Source organism: Pisolithus orientalis (genome assembly GCF_024613125.1).
Source record: "Pisolithus orientalis strain OTSU chromosome Unknown F5J12scaffold_5, whole genome shotgun sequence".
Lineage (NCBI taxonomy): Eukaryota > Fungi > Basidiomycota > Agaricomycetes > Boletales > Pisolithaceae > Pisolithus > Pisolithus orientalis.
Window position 1 is genome coordinate 511,546 of NW_026260786.1, and position 16,768 is coordinate 528,313.

The 16,768-nt window shown below is 50.0% G+C and overlaps 5 protein-coding genes across 5 annotated transcripts; 1 reads left to right on the forward strand and 4 right to left on the reverse strand.

Annotated features, from left to right (window-relative positions):
- Positions 1–1,475: 1,475 nt before the first annotated feature.
- Positions 1,476–3,976, reverse strand: F5J12DRAFT_443955 (cytochrome P450). Its single transcript, XM_051739446.1, has 12 exons — positions 3,525–3,976; positions 3,340–3,469; positions 3,085–3,273; positions 2,885–3,036; positions 2,718–2,833; positions 2,545–2,662; positions 2,238–2,489; positions 2,126–2,182; positions 2,050–2,074; positions 1,876–1,995; positions 1,667–1,816; positions 1,476–1,587 (listed from the first exon to the last, which is right to left on the reverse strand). The coding sequence occupies exons 1-12, from the start codon at positions 3,721–3,723 to the stop codon at positions 1,572–1,574; spliced, it is 1,524 nt and encodes a 507-aa protein (XP_051602999.1). The 5' UTR covers positions 3,724–3,976; the 3' UTR covers positions 1,476–1,571.
- Positions 3,977–6,613: 2,637 nt separating this feature from the next.
- F5J12DRAFT_780521 (uncharacterized protein) lies at positions 6,614–7,597 on the reverse strand (the record flags this gene model as incomplete). The annotated part of the gene is made up of 5 exons (XM_051742485.1): positions 6,614–6,835; positions 7,018–7,043; positions 7,192–7,239; positions 7,278–7,419; positions 7,514–7,597. The coding sequence occupies 5 exons, from the start codon at positions 7,595–7,597 to the stop codon at positions 6,614–6,616; spliced, it is 522 nt and encodes a 173-aa protein (XP_051603000.1).
- A 663-nt stretch (positions 7,598–8,260) lies between these two features.
- Positions 8,261–9,182, reverse strand: F5J12DRAFT_809718 (cytochrome b5). The gene is made up of 5 exons (XM_051744749.1): positions 8,927–9,182; positions 8,838–8,892; positions 8,562–8,776; positions 8,348–8,494; positions 8,261–8,324 (listed from the first exon to the last, which is right to left on the reverse strand). The coding sequence occupies exons 1-5, from the start codon at positions 9,023–9,025 to the stop codon at positions 8,286–8,288; spliced, it is 555 nt and encodes a 184-aa protein (XP_051603001.1). The 5' UTR covers positions 9,026–9,182; the 3' UTR covers positions 8,261–8,285.
- A 155-nt stretch (positions 9,183–9,337) lies between these two features.
- Positions 9,338–10,946, reverse strand: F5J12DRAFT_889575 (uncharacterized protein; the record flags this gene model as incomplete). Its single annotated transcript, XM_051747346.1, has 3 exons — positions 9,338–10,538; positions 10,593–10,864; positions 10,917–10,946. The coding sequence occupies 3 exons, from the start codon at positions 10,944–10,946 to the stop codon at positions 9,338–9,340; spliced, it is 1,503 nt and encodes a 500-aa protein (XP_051603002.1).
- A 4,097-nt stretch (positions 10,947–15,043) lies between these two features.
- Positions 15,044–16,699, forward strand: F5J12DRAFT_889576 (cytochrome P450; the record flags this gene model as incomplete). Its single annotated transcript, XM_051747347.1, has 9 exons — positions 15,044–15,207; positions 15,266–15,417; positions 15,470–15,585; positions 15,639–15,756; positions 15,813–15,826; positions 15,890–16,190; positions 16,245–16,269; positions 16,333–16,469; positions 16,521–16,699. 9 exons carry the CDS (start codon positions 15,044–15,046, stop codon positions 16,697–16,699), a joined length of 1,206 nt encoding a protein of 401 aa, XP_051603003.1.
- Between the last annotated feature and the right edge of the window lie 69 nt (positions 16,700–16,768).

A 16,768-nucleotide genomic window follows, 5' to 3' on the forward strand; every position in this document is an offset into this window, starting at 1 on the left:
AAAAATCCGAGCAGGTTTGAAGCGCACGCGCAGGTCTTCTCCAGAAGACTTCAACTTAGCCCAATCCAATGGACCAAGCCCAGGCGCAAGCCTACCTCTACCATCTGTCGCACCACGCCCATAGGCAATTTCGATTGCAAGCAATAACAGAAGGCCCGGAGCCCTCCGTTCTAAGCCTCTCTGCTGACATACCATGAAGCGGGCCCGATGGGCTTCATTGTACGCAATAACGGCTCGTCTTCACGCGGTGAGAAAGCGTGACAAACTGGAAGTATCCGGTATGGATGTGTTCCATCCGCTCATGGTTGCACGTCGTGCACATACACATCAACCTTGGTTGCATTACTTGCGTAAGCCTGGTCAGCATGGTTTTGAAGGTCAACATGATGAATAGCACTCCTAACGTCAGAATGGGTAACCCAGTGAAACATCCAAGGACATCATAACAACTTGTGAACTGATGGTTATTTGGAGGTAGGCGATAAGACAGCATTGAGACACGTCGCAATCTAGATCTCCATGCACGAATAGCTGCAGGGCTTCTTGTTCAACGGAAATAGCCTCGCCAACGTCAGCTGCTGTGGACTGGTTAAGAAGCCGGTCTACCAGACACTGTGCAAGGTCGTAGGGGGACGAAGCACGACTCGGATGCCCAGTTGGTCGAATTGCAGCACATCCACATATCGGTACAATGTGATGGCGTTGTTCAGGTCAACAGTTGCATGCCGGTATTGGAGTCTCCCAGATCAGTAAAACTGCAGGCTGCCAACGGAAACCAATAATTTATCTTGGCCACTCCCTGATCATCCGTCGTTGGCAAAACCCTTTTCGGTGGAATGAAGACCGTCATCCCGGCGTCTCGCATTTCCCTCGGATCACCCGGCCCCTCTTCGAAATGATAAAGAACGAAAGACTGGATTTCTGTGATCGATCAAGTATGCCTCAGGGGCACGACAATAATAGCACAAAAATGCTAGAAGCGTTCCGCTCGGCCTGTGAAACGCTGGAGCCTAAACACCTAGACACGCTAGAAGAGGAGATTCCAACGGGGTGTGGAAAAATTTGGCCGCGTTGGCAGCAGATATTCGCTTTGTGCTGAGGCAGTGGCTGCTTGAGAAGGTCATTGGAACTAACCCCACAACCGGAATGTGTGTTTTTGCGGAAGCCATGCAAGTACATGTTTCCATATGCACGAGGCCTCATTTGCTAACCGGTTCATGGGTGCATGCGTATCCTCCATTCAAACTGGCCTCGGTGACTCGGCGATTACGTTGGACGCAGCATAGATAGCCTAGCTGAGCGGCATGGCTACTATCTGGACTTAGGGAATGCTGGTTGGTGTTCTCACCGATCACTTGTCTAACCGTGCACTGCAGCATGATCTAATTCCTACCAAAAGGTTGGCCTGCATGGCATCTGCATTACCTCCTGTGACAGGGTTCCCCCAATGACAAAAGAATTCAACACACTGGTTGTCTTCCTGATCTTCGCTATACAAATGGTTCCCGCCATATCCGATCCTGATACGCAGTCAATTCGCACTAATGCTGGCATAGATCAATTCTGCAGCCCTAGGAGACCGTGCCTCTATAGAACAACGGAAGGGTTTAGGATGTCTAACGTTTCTGTTAAAAGGACACGAATAATGTTGACGGGACATACTCACGAAGCCAACCCGGCCAGCGTGAACTCAGGAGTAAAGTCGACTTCCTTACCAGCTTCGTCTCTAGCCTTCCCAATGCGTAGGGCGGCAAGGATAGATACTGTTGCTGCCCAAAGGCTTTGGTCTGCGATACGCCTACCTGGGCAGATGCGGCTACAAATTCCACCTATGTTAAACGCTGTTACTCCCTCGTATGCAAACACTAAATTCACCGATCGAGTCCCAAGTATGGGGAGGCCGTGCTCTGATTAAGGGTTCCACTAGCAGTTAGGTGTCTCCCGGGGTTGAATGCAGCGGGATTTGGGTAATGCATTTCATTCCGCGTTATCGCCCTTGGTCACAGGAATTGAGGTCATTTAACAAGCCGTAGAAAAACGTGTCCATACCAAAGATTGGTTAGTACAGTCGCACCTACATGAAGTCGAGTGAGATGCAGCATAACTATCGAAGGATATGACTTGCCCTTTGGTATATACATGCCGTGAAAAACGTCTGCCGTCGTTGTCGTGTGTGGAAGCACTGCCGGGAGGGAGTCAATGAGGTCTCCTGCGCCTGACTTAGTGAGATAGCTCACTTAAGGGAATACTGGGGTGCCATCGCAAGGTCTCTAAAAGTACAGCCTCGACGTAAGGAAGATTCTCTCTATCCCTGAACTCGGGGAGACGGGTATCTCCAACCACGCGGTCGATCTCCTCTTGAGCTTGGGCCTGCGCCTCTGGATATAACACCATAGCAAGGAGGAAGACAAGGAGTGTGGATGATGTCTGCGCCAGTGGCTCAGTGGTGGCCAATGTAATGCTACATAAACTCACTGTTTCTGCTCCACCTGTGCTGGAAAATGAATTGTACGTCACAGATAGAACGTACGAAACTCAACTCACCAAGGAATACAGTGGCTGCCACTGCTTTGATAAGTTCATCCTCAGAGGAAGCTAAATCTCTCCCAATTTCCATCTCGAGTAAGTCACCCACAAATGGTGTTGTGGCCGTGCCAGCCGCCTGCGAGATATTAAGACTTTGATTTCTGAATTGACGTAGCTCTTGCAAAACTTGCCATTCTATCCTGCACATACCCTACAGGATCGTCCAGCACTGTTCTCGCAAGAGTGCAGCACTCCGCTGCCCTCTTTTTGAGCTGTCCGCCGGGGAGCCACGACAGGATGTACGCCACTGAAATGGCATTGGTCGCGTTGGTCTTCGACGTCGTTGAAGTGGACTCACAGAGTGGAACAGCGCTAAGTAAAGTGGCACGTTCTGCAGCCAATACATTTGTGTGCAGTTCCACTAGACCCGCGACGTTGGTCACAAAAGGGTCGTCCTTGGGGGCAACCTCATATCCGTAAGTGATTGCCATGATTATCGCAGTAGACAACCTGGATGATTGTCAAATCATACGGGGTTTGCAGGTCAGCACTACGTACGTGACCAAGTGCTTTGGATAGTCACGCGGTGTGGAGAGCAAGTTCACAAGGAACTGGTGCACCTTCCCCATCTGCGCGACTTGGTATTTCTTGGAGGTTTGCTTACTAAAGGCGACGTTGAACATCTTTCGATGTAGCCTCCACTTGTCACAGTATGGGAGCAGGCCTGTGTTTAAATCGAGTCCGAATCTAGGATCCAGTGGAACCGTACAGTTAATGTGTAGTAGACGGTGGATGATTATGATTGGCTCTCACAGCTTGTTCGTACATAGATACGGGCAATCAGAGTAGATCGACGACCGTTTCATCATCAGTTCATGAAGTATTTCCTCGTCATTGATGATAACAAATTGTTGGCCAAGTAGGGTACAATATGAGATCCCACCTACAATATACACAGTGAGAAACACACCAGATATATGCTGGTCCAGATCACGTACCATATCGCCTCCCCCATTGTTCGTACGTTGTCCATGGTGCAGAAATGTCTATATCAAGAAGATTTCCCACTAGGGGAAGACCCCTTGGACCAGGAGGAAGTGGAAGGCCATGTCTGAGAGCTCGGTTTCTCCGTCTATTGATGACAAACACGAGACATTTCATGAAGGCGAAAAAAGCGACAAACTTTAGAGCGTGCATTTCGATGTGTGGTGATCGTGTGTGTGGGGCCAGGGGGTCTACATGCTGAGAGGGAGCTTTAAATCTCAGTCCGCGTCTACATTTAGCACTCGACCATTTCCCTCTGGCAGGAACACATCAAGATGATACCTAATGTGGATGGACGGCCGCGTCGTTCTCTGGTAAGTCACGTCACGAGCGGCGCCCGCAGGTTGGAAGAGTATCAAATCGAGATTCTAGAACGGGTACTATCGATGACCGCCGGGTTGTTGGCGAGTCCTCGGCAGTAGCCGCGACAGCCTAACAATTACTTGCACGCAATGACGAGCGGGACCGAACCTGATTGGGGGTCATGCACCTACCTAGACTTATATAATTGCGAGGTAACGTTATTCACGAGCGGATCTCAGATGGACTCAGCTGTTCTGAACGATGCTTTCCTTTGAGGTGCAGTTGTAGTAGGTTGTTGTACTGTAAATCAAGTGTGTGGCCTTCGCCGACAACTTGACAAGTATCCGAGGTCACGTGGGGAGACACTCAGAAGATAACTTGTGGTGGTTCCGAGACCCGACCCGACCCTACCATGTGCAGCGGTAAGTACTACCAGTCCCCTGACAGCATTCATTAGCAAGAGATTTATAAGAAGATCACCCATCTTCACCCTAAGCATCCCACAGGCACCCAATTCGACCCCAAGAAGATCTGATGTTCAGAGACGGGGGATTCGAAATGAGCTAGCTTTGGATTGGGTGGTGTCCGATGTATGCCAGTGTGAACGAAGCATAAAACTTATGTCATTTTCTCGCGTATGGGACTCGATGATTTTGTGCCGAGTGATCAACTCATACATTGGGTCAGTTCCTTGTGTTCCCCCCGTGTCCATCCATTTCTTTGAATGACCTGCTGCCAAATAGCTCCGAAGACACGCCTATCTTCACGGGCACTCGTGTAATCTGGATGGGGATTTCCCATGGAGAGTGGTAGTCGACCATGAGGTCGCCTGACCACATATGGCAAAGCTACTGTCATTGACACTTCTGGTGCCCATCCTTCGGTTCAACTGACGCCTGGCGTGAGTATGCGGGGCTCCGATAGTCTCTTCGAGCCTTCTGCATGTGCGGTCACAGAAACCATGTCTAGCTACTTTTGTCTAGCGCCTCTTGACGTTGGTCTCGGATCCGGCTGCCAACTATGGTATTCTCAGAGCTGCTCTTAATATCAAGGACGTTCGATCCGCATTCTAGAAGTGATATTGTCAACGTAGAGGGTTGAAGGTATCGCGTCGTTCCCGCAGAATTCTTCGAATCACGATGCTACAACGTCAAATAGTGGGGTTGGTGAGTTCCGTCGACCATGGTTATTTGTCGCGGGCAGCAAAGGTAGCGCCTGCGCGTTACTTGCTCGGCGTCCTGCCCAACCTATCCCGTTCAATCTGAGGTACATACGCTGGACCATGCCCCAAATCAGGTTCTACTGACCCCCTGTTGGGTACAGTATCGTCGTGGTAAGATCACCGCGGTGTGGAAAACTAATCCGTTTTGTGTTAGTGCACTCTTATGTTGGATGTCACGTACGCGTATCCCTTGATCAGTGGTTTCGGTCTTGACAACCCATATCAAGTAAAATGGCCTTCACGATGCGCACAAAATTTGACTACTTTGGGTCCAGCATACTTAGCCTAACCGAGCGTCAAGATTCTGGTGTGGGAGTACAGTACTGGTCAGCGTTCTCACCGATCATTTACCCACACTGTGCACTGCACAACCTGTACCACGATCTATCATCTGATGAACGGCATGCTTTACGCATCGGTGGGTCGATAAGGTGTGGTCAGTGAAGTCTTGACCGTCACCCAAAATAAGAAAATGTGGTTCGACTTGGACTGTGCGAGTGCACGAAAGGCGGTCCGCGACATTGAATTCTGCGACTCTCAGTTGGATGCCAACTTAGCTAAGCATGCAAACATAAGAGACTGCCAACCCCGCGTTTAGTAGGTTTCCGTAACTGAGGCGCTCGTATCAAGCATCTCGACTCAACGATTCATTCAGAACCTGCATCATTTGTTACGGGGATTCTTCCAACAGAGCTGAGAGAAGAGTTTAACGGTACCGGTTCCGTCCCACATTCCTGATCTTCGGTGGACTCGCGTGATTATTACTTGTTATGCAATTATAATATCTCTGATTGTGATGCACAGTTAATCCGCACCAGTGCTTGCATAGATCAATTCCACAGCTCCAGAAGACCGTACCGCTGTAGAACAATGGAAAGGCTTAGGACGTCTAGTATTTCTGTTAAAAGGGCACGAGCGATGTCAACGGAATAGTTATGCAGTCATCCCTGTTGTGCATTCAAGTAGTTTTAAAGCGTCATCTCAAGCCTTCCCGATGCGTAGCGCAGCAAGGGTAGATGGCATCACTGCCCAAATGCTCTGGCCTGCGACGTGCCTGCCGGGGAAGATGCGACTACGAACTCCATCTCCGTTGAGCGCTGCTACAAATCAAACTCACCGACCGAAGCCAGAATACGGGGAAGGCGTGCCTTCAGCAAGCGTTCTGCCGGTGGTCAGGTGCTTTCAGGAGCGGAATTTGGGTAACGCATTTCGTTCCGGTTCATCTCCCTTGGTCACAGGAATTGAAGAAATTTATTGAATCAACACAACTATTCCGCACCAATGATTCACTACACAGTTGCATCTAAGTAAAGTGGAGCGAGATGCATGACTTGCCCTTTGGGATATACATGCCGCGTCAAACGTCCGCTGCGGTTGTTGTATGTCGAAGTACCGCTAGAGAGGTGTCGATGAGGCCGTTGCGCCTGACACAGCGAAGTGACTCACTTATAACTTGCTTTCTCCAAATTTCTGTCTGACAGTCACTGACAACCTTTCCTGTCCTTCGTTCATAGTCCGCTAAGGGTTCAGGCCTTGCGACGCGTGAAGCTCTGGTTTACATGGATTCTCTTCCATCAGGTTGCTGGGTGGACACGAACGACAGGCTGGATGTTCTCTACGGATTCCCTTCGCACATGCAACCCAATGGGCACGGGCTCCTTCAGCTTGTGCGGCTACACTGTGAAGGGCAGTGAAGTCCTCTGGGTACTTATGGAATCCAGGGCTCAGCGACGAACGTAACTGGAAACGAAGTCAGGCCCTTTGGCCAACTAAAGACGTGGCACGACTAGTCAACTTACCCCGAGGTCCACAACGTGTCTCCCCCACACTCAGGGCAAATCATGACCTCGAGTGGCGGCATCGTTATAAACGACTACGGATGCTTAGGTTTCATTGTTAAGATTGCAGCCTCCAGTGCGTACTATGAATTTCCTCAAGTTCTGCTTCCCTGGGCACACCAACGGTCACATGCTTATGAGGGGGTCCAAAATAACTGGTGAGCTCAAGCTACTCATGATTATTTAACTCCCGGTCCCTGATGCCTGTTGGAGGATACATGACCGTACGGGATCGATTTACCTAAGGAACAAACTCACAAACGGCATCCTTTTCTGCCACCGGGAGAGCGCTGTCCCGAGTCCGGACTACATCCAATATCAAAAGGTGAGACGTGAAAACGTACGCACAGCTAGTCTTTCTGAGCTGCTGTGAGCTGCGGAGATTGATCTTCGTTCCGATGACTGGGGTAAGGTTCTCACCTTCTGAGCTGCACTGAACAAATCCTTCTTCTCCGCGTCGACAAACGGGTCATGGTCGGTGACTTCCTGCCCAATCAGGGGCTCTCAGTTCACAGGGGAAAGTGAGGCTGTTACCGTCATCAGCCCACCCGAGCATCTTTTGGGGTCAGAGTAACGTTACCTTATAGTTGGCATACTTGTATTCATCATCACCAGTGGAGTCGGCGCTGGGAAAGTAGAACGGGTTAACGAGCTCATTCTTCATATCTGGCTTCCGTTTCGTAATGCGCTCAGCAGCGGTGGTTCCGACCCCCTTTTATACACCGAGTGCAGCGAATTGGAACAGTATTGCTTGGTCTGATGTTCACAAATCATATCTGAGCCCTTGTACTATGCCAAGTGTGGTTGGTACAAATAGCCAAAACACTCAGTTGGATCATGGATTTCATAGCGTTAACTCGCTGGTTCGCGCTTTACGCAGCAAAATGAACGCTGAGCATGAACAAGGCTACTGTCACATTAGCACTCTTTACCATTTCATCATGTTACGTCTGATGGCATTACGTACCCGCTACAATGTCGCAATACGTATCACCTGTCCGTACTATCGGCAATTGACTTATCATCTCGTTGGGGCCATATCTCAACTGAGGTGTCGGAAATATCGGCCGTCAAGAAGTCCCCGGATTAAGAACGCTTGTTAGAGATAATGTGCACTGGTGGTTCTTGATTGCCAAATGATATCTAGTTTCCGGACAAAATCTGATGCGTAGATGTGATTTGAAGTTCTAGAGCCTCTCTGAACTGGTCCCACATTACAACTAGGTGCGTATTCGTCTCATGACGAAGGCTCGGGCACGAGGAACCCGACGAGACAGGAATCAAGCATAAAGTCCACATTCACCCAAGCATGCGTCAATGCTGAACGGTGCGAATTCAAGGTAAGTTTCAGATCATACACAAGTGGAGTTAAGGGAATTCTTACAGAACAGCTTCGTCCATCTCGGCCAGCTACCCTCATAAGCTCCTTTTCACCACCGGGGTGATATGGTAAATAGGGTGTAATGTTGTACACCTTCCCGTTAATGGCTGTCCACGCGTCTTGCTTCTTATTATGCGATTTAAGTACGGATGGTGGGACACGTAGTAGCGTATCGACACCCTATTGCGATCATGATTAGTAGATATTCATGGTCAAGAAAAAAAATTCGAGCAAGCTCAAAACGCACGCGCAGGTCTTCTCCAGAAGACTTCAACTGTGCCCAATCTAGTGGACCAAACCCAGGCGCGAGTGCCACCTTCTTGGAAGGTTTGGGAGGCTTCTGGGTTGTGGCCAGCGGAGATAGTAAGGACGAAGACGCAACCCGTGTACTGGATAGCAGCCCACTGGAAGTCGCATTGGCTCGTGTAGGAACGGGGGGTGGTGGCATCAGTGCACTATCGCCTAAGTACGGTGGGTATCGTCGGTACAGCGGTGCTATTAGCAGGCGCTGGTGCAGAGGCACGTTGTGTGCTGTTCAGCGAGGGGAAAGCGGGAGGAACGTCGTCCTCGGTTTCTGTCTCAGATCCTGTCATCAAGTCCCTCTTCGACGACGAAGGATCCGGGCACGGTTCGTTTATTATTTTGACCATTACCACTTAAGGATGGGGGTGTCGCAGTCCTCAGCGAGAACCAATTCTGCAGATAGGACATTTAACGGACGTCAGTCGAGTTCTGGAAGTTTATGGTTCGAGCTCCTGCCGAACCGCAACTGCACTTGAGGATCAGCCCAGGGAGTGCTGACTGAGCGACTGAGTCAGATAAGTCCGGCAATCATCGCATCAGCGCTTTAGCGCTCCCGCTCGCATAGGATTGCGACAGTACTTTAGATCTGAAATTATGAACGAGTGGTGATGGGAACACCTATACTAGAATACAAGAGCCATCTACATAATATGATGCACATATGACAGAGCAATAGCCATCCAACCGTTGTGTACCTACGAACCAAAGCGTCCGCGCTAGCTATAGCAAACCCACAATTGACCTTTCCGCTGGTTTTCCAACTTGCCGTTGTTTTAAAGCTACCCTCTTCTCTAGTTCCCATCTTACGAGTTCATCCTTCAGCCTTTCGATACGCACGTTATTCACAGGGTGAGAGGCGCCCATTATGCGGTGGGCTAGGGCCCAGCCTGCATCAGGAGAATCCGAGCGCGCAACCGAAGAGCAGTCCGCAGCCCCTGTCGAGTTTTGTCGACTCTCCCAAAAAGCGACTGCTTGGCGGGCATCAAAACCCGCATGAGCCAAGAGTCGGGCAGACACAATATCGGCTTCTATCTCCTGCGATACACTGGTACAATATTCGCCAAGCTTTGTCAGCTCGCCAGAACCAGCCTTCCCTAGCTGGGCAACGGCATCGTTAACGAAGGGTCCAAAGAGCATAGTTATCGGGAAGAGAAGAGTGCGGGCGATGTCGGCAAGCATAGAAATGACTGCCGGAACGATGATAGAGCCTGATGATAGGGTCTCTAGATGGTGGGAGAGAACTAAATGGGCCACTTCGTGTGCCAGGAGAATCGCTAAGTCGTCGGTCTGATCCTTCGTAGGAGCTGGGTGTGGATGAGCATTCGAATTCGACGCCGAGACAGAAAAAAGTGAGCCGAACAGTTGGGCCCACCCGGAGGTTTCTTCGGGCTTCTGTTGCAGGGTAGTGGTATTATCATCAGAGCTCTTCGCGAGAATGTCGTCAAGGAAACCAGAATATATGACGATGCCGGATGCGCCGTCTGGCCCAAATCCGTAAGAAAAGGCGTTAGCAGCATCAGGTTTATCAACAATGAGTAACGAGTATGGAGGACCCGCAATGACATGAGCAGAGGACGAAGATCTTTTGCCGCACAAGGTATCACTGAACTTCCTCACCCTATCTGATGCACGCGGGCGAGGGCGTAACGGATGGACGGCAGGGGGAGGTAAGGGGGGCTGATCAGCTGCTCTCTCAAGCCAATGATCACTGGATTTGTGCTCGTGCTGCAGAACAGGGATGGCATTCTCAAGTCTTCGTAGGGTCTCCCGTACCCACTGATATCGCCAGTCGTTCTCCGGGATTAACTTGGGAGGACCGTCAGAGGATAGTACACTTAAAACGGCTCGAGTCCACTGGGTCCCTGCAAGTTGAGCTGCGATGTCATCTTCCTCTTCTGGAGAAAGGAGAATGAGTCTCCACCTATAAAACAGGAGAATGAGCTGCAAGAGGATGTCAGAATGGAATGACACGTACCGTCCCGTGATGGGCGTCTGTTCCGCACTGGCAAGGATTGCAACCCAGAAGAGAGCGACGGGAACGAATAATAGCATATGAAAAGCCAGGGTATTTGAGCGTATCCTCCGTAGCAAAAGGGCCCTTTTCTCTTCCGACACCGGCTGGCCGTCATGGAAGCGTGCATGGTGCTTGATATACTTGCGCGCGAACCGATTTTTGAATAACAGCAAGGGGACCAACGTTAGTGCCACCCGTCCTGCTGTGCGAGCAAATTCTATGGTTGAGGAAGCCTAAAGGCAGGGTCAGATATTTCAATGAAAGCCCGGCCAGTGCAACGACCACCTTTAACGCGCCAAGTAGTGCAGGTATCATTGGGAGCCCTCGGTTGCTTGGTGTTGAATGAAAGGATGCTACATCTGCAGGAGATCTGCATGGGTGTTTTCTGGGCAATACATCAAATCCTGCCACGAGTCCTATCTTCCTTGGACGCAAAGACCGGCTGGCAGGTGCCTGAACGAAGCGGAACGTAGCAGTGCGACTAAGCGATGAATGTGTGCGCAAACCTCGCACAGATGAACGAAACATTGTACATGCTGTAGTTGCCAGTCACCAACACGCCAATAAACTGCGTGTATGTCGCACTCGGAGCCGCATGTCAGTTGAATCAGCGTTTGCGTGGCTGTGTCAATGGACACAGGTTCGACACACCAACCACAAAGTGGTAGCCCCGCAGGGTGCAGTCCTGGGCTCGTATCTCGACTCTGAGGAACTTATCCCAGTTTCATTATTGCGTTTTAGCTGGTAAGGCTAACAACTTGGGGTCCAACGCCGGATGACTCACTTCTGCGGTTTTGCGGACTCGAACAGGTGCTGCCTTGTTGAAGGGCCTGTAATGGAGATTACGGGTGCATAATCTCATCACGCCCCTCGCGATTCCGTGTTCCGCTGAGGTTCTGGTCGCCCTGTGTACACGGCGAATTCCCCGTCCCTTACCCCTGCATAAACAACGAAAATCGCGTAACCCGGCATCATTCCACCGTCAACAATACTAACTCCGCGTTCGCTGACCCACCATTGCTACTATGTCTATACGGCAACGGACGTTGTGGCCAGGGTGCCCAACAGCGCACTTTTCTTATCTGGTGGTAGTAGGAGATTTCCTATCTGACGAGCAGTAAGTCACCTGCTTCCTAGACTGCCGTCGCCTGGTAATATAGGGACTTCTATTTCGTAGCAGTCTCCTAGGTTGTTTGGAGCTATGGTAAGCTACGAGCAACTGGGCTTTGGAAATTGGACTCACTGAGGCGTTGCTAGTCTCTTCTAAGCGGCTAATGAGGGCGATGGGTACACCCATGAATATGATGATGAGAGAGTGCCGCTTAAAATTGCTTATGATGAGTGCGTAGTTTGCCTGCGAGCACCTGCAGGCATTCAAACTTCACATCCCAGATCCCGGAGATTGAGTGGAATGGTTAATCCTGTTCAATTCCCGGGATCGGGCAGAGCGTAACGGCGAGTCTCTGGCATGTCGCCTTGCAATAATGTGGTGCTAATTTCTATCATGATTATCGACCAGGACTTATCTGCCAGACAATACTGAGGTTAGGAATCACCTCCGCAGCACTGCGCGAGGTCAAGAGCGTGTGTCATGGTGTGGCTCGTGCCGCTTGGTTCTTTGGGCACCTAGTTTCAAAGGTCATCAGTGAAATAAAACGAGTCATCCGGGAAAATCTCGACGTGACCTTCCGTGCTGATGGCGGGAGAATTTGACACAGAACAGAGGGCGTGCACGAGAGACAAATGGATGCTCAGAGAATGACAAGAGATGTCTGCTAATTTTGTAAGTACTTCGACGAAGCACACAAACTTCCGAGTTTCACCATATCATTGGAAGAAATCGTACGTCATTATTATGTGGGCAAGTATGGATTGCTTCTAAAGCTCTTCGGTTTTCCTTCAATTCCTCACGACTCAATGCCGCACCAGGAAAAAAGGGGGGTAGCTATCGCAAGATATATCACTATAATGCAGTATCCATATTCACAACTTGAGGCCAAGACTGCTGTGCAGGGATGTGACTGTCCCCGAGAGGGTCAGCCTACCCACAAGAAGCTTGGCGCACTTTCGTATCGTGGAAATGCCACTCGACTGCCACTTAGATCCCACTTTGGTCTGGAGGATCTTTTGGACCTATACACTAGCCCATTCATATTGCAAGCCAGGCTGTCATCAAATCTAACTGAATATATATCCCCCGGTGCTCAGCAGTATTCCACACATGCCAACCATGTGGGAATATTTTATCACTGCTCTTTCAGATGTGTATTTCATTGATTTTTTGATTATCCTCATCCTCTTGGCGGCTTCTCGTTGCCACCGGTTCGAGGGAAGGATAAATTACGTCCGTAAGGCTGATGGGCCCCCGGCTTTGTTGTCTAGCGACTGTCAGCGTGGCCTGCCTAGTGAGTCCGAAGGTAAAGAATTAAGCTATTATCCTATGGGTTGTTGGATGGTGTGGTAAACTGTGAACTGAGTTTAGTTTGTATTTCACGTCTGACACAACCTTTGGGTCGATATTGAACTTGTCACAAACTCCATTGTGCAAGTATTCCGTAGGTAGGCGCTTCACCCGAATGTCACGATCGAGATGGTGGACATTGATCAGAAATGTCCCAGAACAAGGCATTTACTCTTACCGTCTCCTCCTTTGATTTGATAAAGTTGCATCTGCGTTTTTCCTTTTCTTTCGTAGTTTCTCCGTCTGCAGGGTTTGGTTCGGGACCATGTGTGTACATACACTTAAGTTTCCAACCTTAGTAACACACGTAGCGGGCCATTCCAAGATAGGATTAGACGCCGAGGGACACCACCTCTTGATGGTAAAAGTTGGGTAAAACGCCACCTTCCAGTACTTGACTAACGTTCTTCTATTCCAGCGATAGGTCTGGGTGAGATAGGCGTCTCTTTTCGTGCTGTGTTCTGATCCTGTTCATTCCCCCCGGAACAGGAACCGCCTCGGCTTCGGCATTGTGTCTGCTGCGTCGATTGCGTCCTTCGGTTCTCACCCGATGACACTATTGGGAAAGCGGGTTGCGGTGTGTTATACATGAGGCTTCACGCTGAACCTCTCCCCAAAGAACACGCGCACCGAACAAATGCTTTAGAAACGTTCATCGAATTTTGGGCGGCGCAGCGGGAGCTTCCAGGAACGATATAGCATTTATCACCAAGGTGTGCTTCCGCAATCCGGGCAAGATAATCTAAGTTCCGCATCTGGCCTCGTAGCAAGGACTCAGTGAAACTCGTGAATGGTTAGGGGGATTGAGAAAGAAGGCCCTGGAAGGGGTTGTCAAGCAAAACAGGGGAAGACTCATTGTGCCTGGCCGCATTATTAATTATCCGGACTCTGCCACGACTGTGAGATTTGCATGACGTGGAAGCTGACCCTCGCGCGGCTTGTCAAGTCCGTGGTAGTACGCTCTGCCAGTACCTTGGGCCTCAGCCAGCGATTGCAGACTTGTCTGTGGCATTCATCTAACAGCATTTAGCACTTGACCTTGCCAAGAGGGCTCGCGTACTCAGGGGCAAGACATGCGATGTGGAGCCGACGAGTAAGCGTGGAGGACGAACGAGACATATGGAGATACGGACTCGAATGCGGTCATAATCGAACTCAAGCGCCAACCCTCCAAAGATAGCAGGAAGTGTCACGGAAGAGACTGGCCACCTCGGACCTCGGGCAGGCAAATTCATTTACACATGGACCCGCCCCTCTTACTCCAGATGCCATTCCGAATGCGAACAAGGCTACGAGAGTACGACGCCTCTAGTCTAGATCCTCATCGGCAGCATTGGCGGTTGCCACTACGAAACTATAATCGCAACACTATTAAAAAGCCAATCCCCTCTCGCATGGGATCAAGCCACGCCAGAGTTGGAGGAAATGGCCCTTCCAACTTCCTTGACCTCTGTGGGTTCTCTTTCCCCGCTAGAGGTTGAAGAGATTCTTCGTTCTCGAGTCCTTTTGGATGTGTGCATTGCACTCTTGGTCTTCTTTTGTCTGTACATCACCCTTCAGGAAGCCAAAGGTCAAGGGTTTATCCTTCCCTCCAGGCCCCAGAGCCCTCCCTCTCGTCGGAAATCTCCTCAGTTTGAACACTGCTGAACCATGGTTATCATATACTGAATGGGGGAAGAAGTATGGTAATGTCTTGTCGTACCTCAGGCATTCCCTCACCCCACTCACCTACGTTAAGGCGACTTGTTATATGTCCGCCTGCTTGGACAGAACTTCATCATCCTGAACTCGGAGAACATCGCCCGCAAACTTCTAGACCAGAGGTCGTCGATATACTCTGATCCGACCTGTTATTCCCACTAACACCCTGTTCGTCTCGCGTATGTTCATGACCCATACCCAGTAACCCACATTTGCAAATGCCAGGTTCGGGGTGGACTTCAGCACAGTAATGTTGCGGTATGGAGATGAATGGAGACTTCATAGAAAGCTCTTCCATCAGGCGCTGCGACCGGAATCTGATCTTCGATATCGAGAAGTCTACTTCACAGGAGCGCAACGACTTCTTGTCAACATTTTGGAAGCACCAGCAGATTTTGATGCGCATCTCAAGGAGTACGTTTTTAATCATGCTTCTCATCATTGCCTTGTTAAGACGTTGATACCCGTAAAGTTTCGTTGCCTCCAATGTCATGGCGGTAGCATACGGCTACGAGGTGGGAATGAGGGACGATCCCATTGTTAGGACGGTCAGAGAGCTTGTCGATCTCCTTACGAAGGCACTTTCACCAGAGAGAACAGCAGCACTAGCCGCTTTTCCCTTCCGTACGTACATATGTAGCTTGTATCGTTTTGAAGGTGCTGATATCTCTCTTAGTCCAGCATTTCCCTGACTGGTTTCCCGGAGCTGGGTTCAAGCGCCAGGCAGCGTATTCACGTCAGTTGGCGGCCCAAGTGCTTAACGAGCCATTCAATCTAACGAAAAAGGATATCGTGCGTTGTTCGGGTGCCTTGCGGATATTACTCCTATTTGACGCTTCGGGAAGGCGTCAGGCAATGCTCCGCCATCTATAGTGGCAGACTGTTTATCTCAAATCGACGAAACAGTCGATTACGATACACAGGAATTCGCCATCAAAGCAGTCGCCGCAACAGCATTCATCGGTAAGCCGTAATATCCATGCGTCTGCTTGATCTGCCACTGACCGAAGGGCTCAAAGCTGGGTACGAAACAGTGAGTCTACCTTTAACTATTATTGGTGGTGGCACTGATTCACTGACGTGCTCCCCCCTGTAGAGCTCCTCTTTGTTACATTCGTTTATTCTTGCCATGCTTCTCTATCCGGAGGTCCAAACGAAGGCGCAGGCAGAGATAGATCGGGTGATTGGAACCGAAAAACTCCCCAGCTTTGATGACAGGTTATCTCTCCCCTATATTGACGCCGTCCTACACGAGCTGTTAAGGTGGAGCCCGGTCACACCACTAGGTAAAGCGTCCGTCTGGCCCGTTTATCTGGATACTAAATTACTGTTCTTTCAGGAATTCCACATGCAACAAGCCACCGATGACGTTTGCAATGGTTACTACATACCGAAAGGTTAGGAGACAGAGTGGCTACTACAGGCACTTTCCTGGCTCACATGCCTCACAGGTGCATTGGTGATTATTAATGTATGGTAAGCTCGTGACCCATCAACCCTGACCAAGTCCAAACTATCTATTTAATTCCTGTTGAAAAGGGCAATGAGCCGCAACAAGATAAAGTTTGATGATATGGAGGACTTCAAGCCCGAGAGGTTCATGACTGAAGATGGCAAACTCGTCAATGATCCAGCGACAACCAGCGATCCAATTTTCGGCCTCGGAAGGCGTATATGTGAGTGTTGGCACGTTTACAACTTCTATGTATCCCGAGTTGCGTTGGTAGGTCCTGGTCGGTTTGCAGCCGAAGCGTTTCTATGGATGGCGATCGTTTCTATCCTTTCCATGTTTCGCATAACGAAGGCGAAAGACGCATATGGTAAGGAGATCCCGGTTGAGCGGAAGTTCACCTACCGGCATCTCTGTGTAAGTGATCCGGCCGTTCAAAATCTTCTTTCATTCTAACAAGGTTAAAAAGACATCCTGTTGATTTCCCCTGTTGGTTTATCAGCCGCTCAGCTGGGAGAGAACGCC

What these genes read in the sequence shown, in the direction of transcription:
- F5J12DRAFT_443955 (XM_051739446.1), bottom strand. Translation starts at nt 3,723, where the DNA reads ATGCACGCTCTAAAGTTTGTCGCTTTTTTCGCCTTCATGAAATGTCTC. An exon ending in ACAATGGGGGAGGCGATATG is followed by an intron (nt 3,470 to 3,524) that starts GTACGTGATCTG and finishes TGTATATTGTAG; the next exon opens with GTGGGATCTCATATTGTACC. An exon ending in TATCCAAAGCACTTGGTCAC is followed by an intron (nt 3,037 to 3,084) that starts GTACGTAGTGCT and finishes ACAATCATCCAG; the next exon opens with GTTGTCTACTGCGATAATCA.
- F5J12DRAFT_809718 (XM_051744749.1), bottom strand. Translation starts at nt 9,025, where the DNA reads ATGTCCTATCTGCAGAATTGGTTCTCGCTGAGGACTGCGACACCCCCA. An exon ending in GAACCGTGCCCGGATCCTTC is followed by an intron (nt 8,893 to 8,926) that starts GTCGTCGAAGAG and finishes ACAGGATCTGAG; the next exon opens with ACAGAAACCGAGGACGACGT. An exon ending in CTTCTGGAGAAGACCTGCGC is followed by an intron (nt 8,495 to 8,561) that starts GTGCGTTTTGAG and finishes TGATCGCAATAG; the next exon opens with GGTGTCGATACGCTACTACG.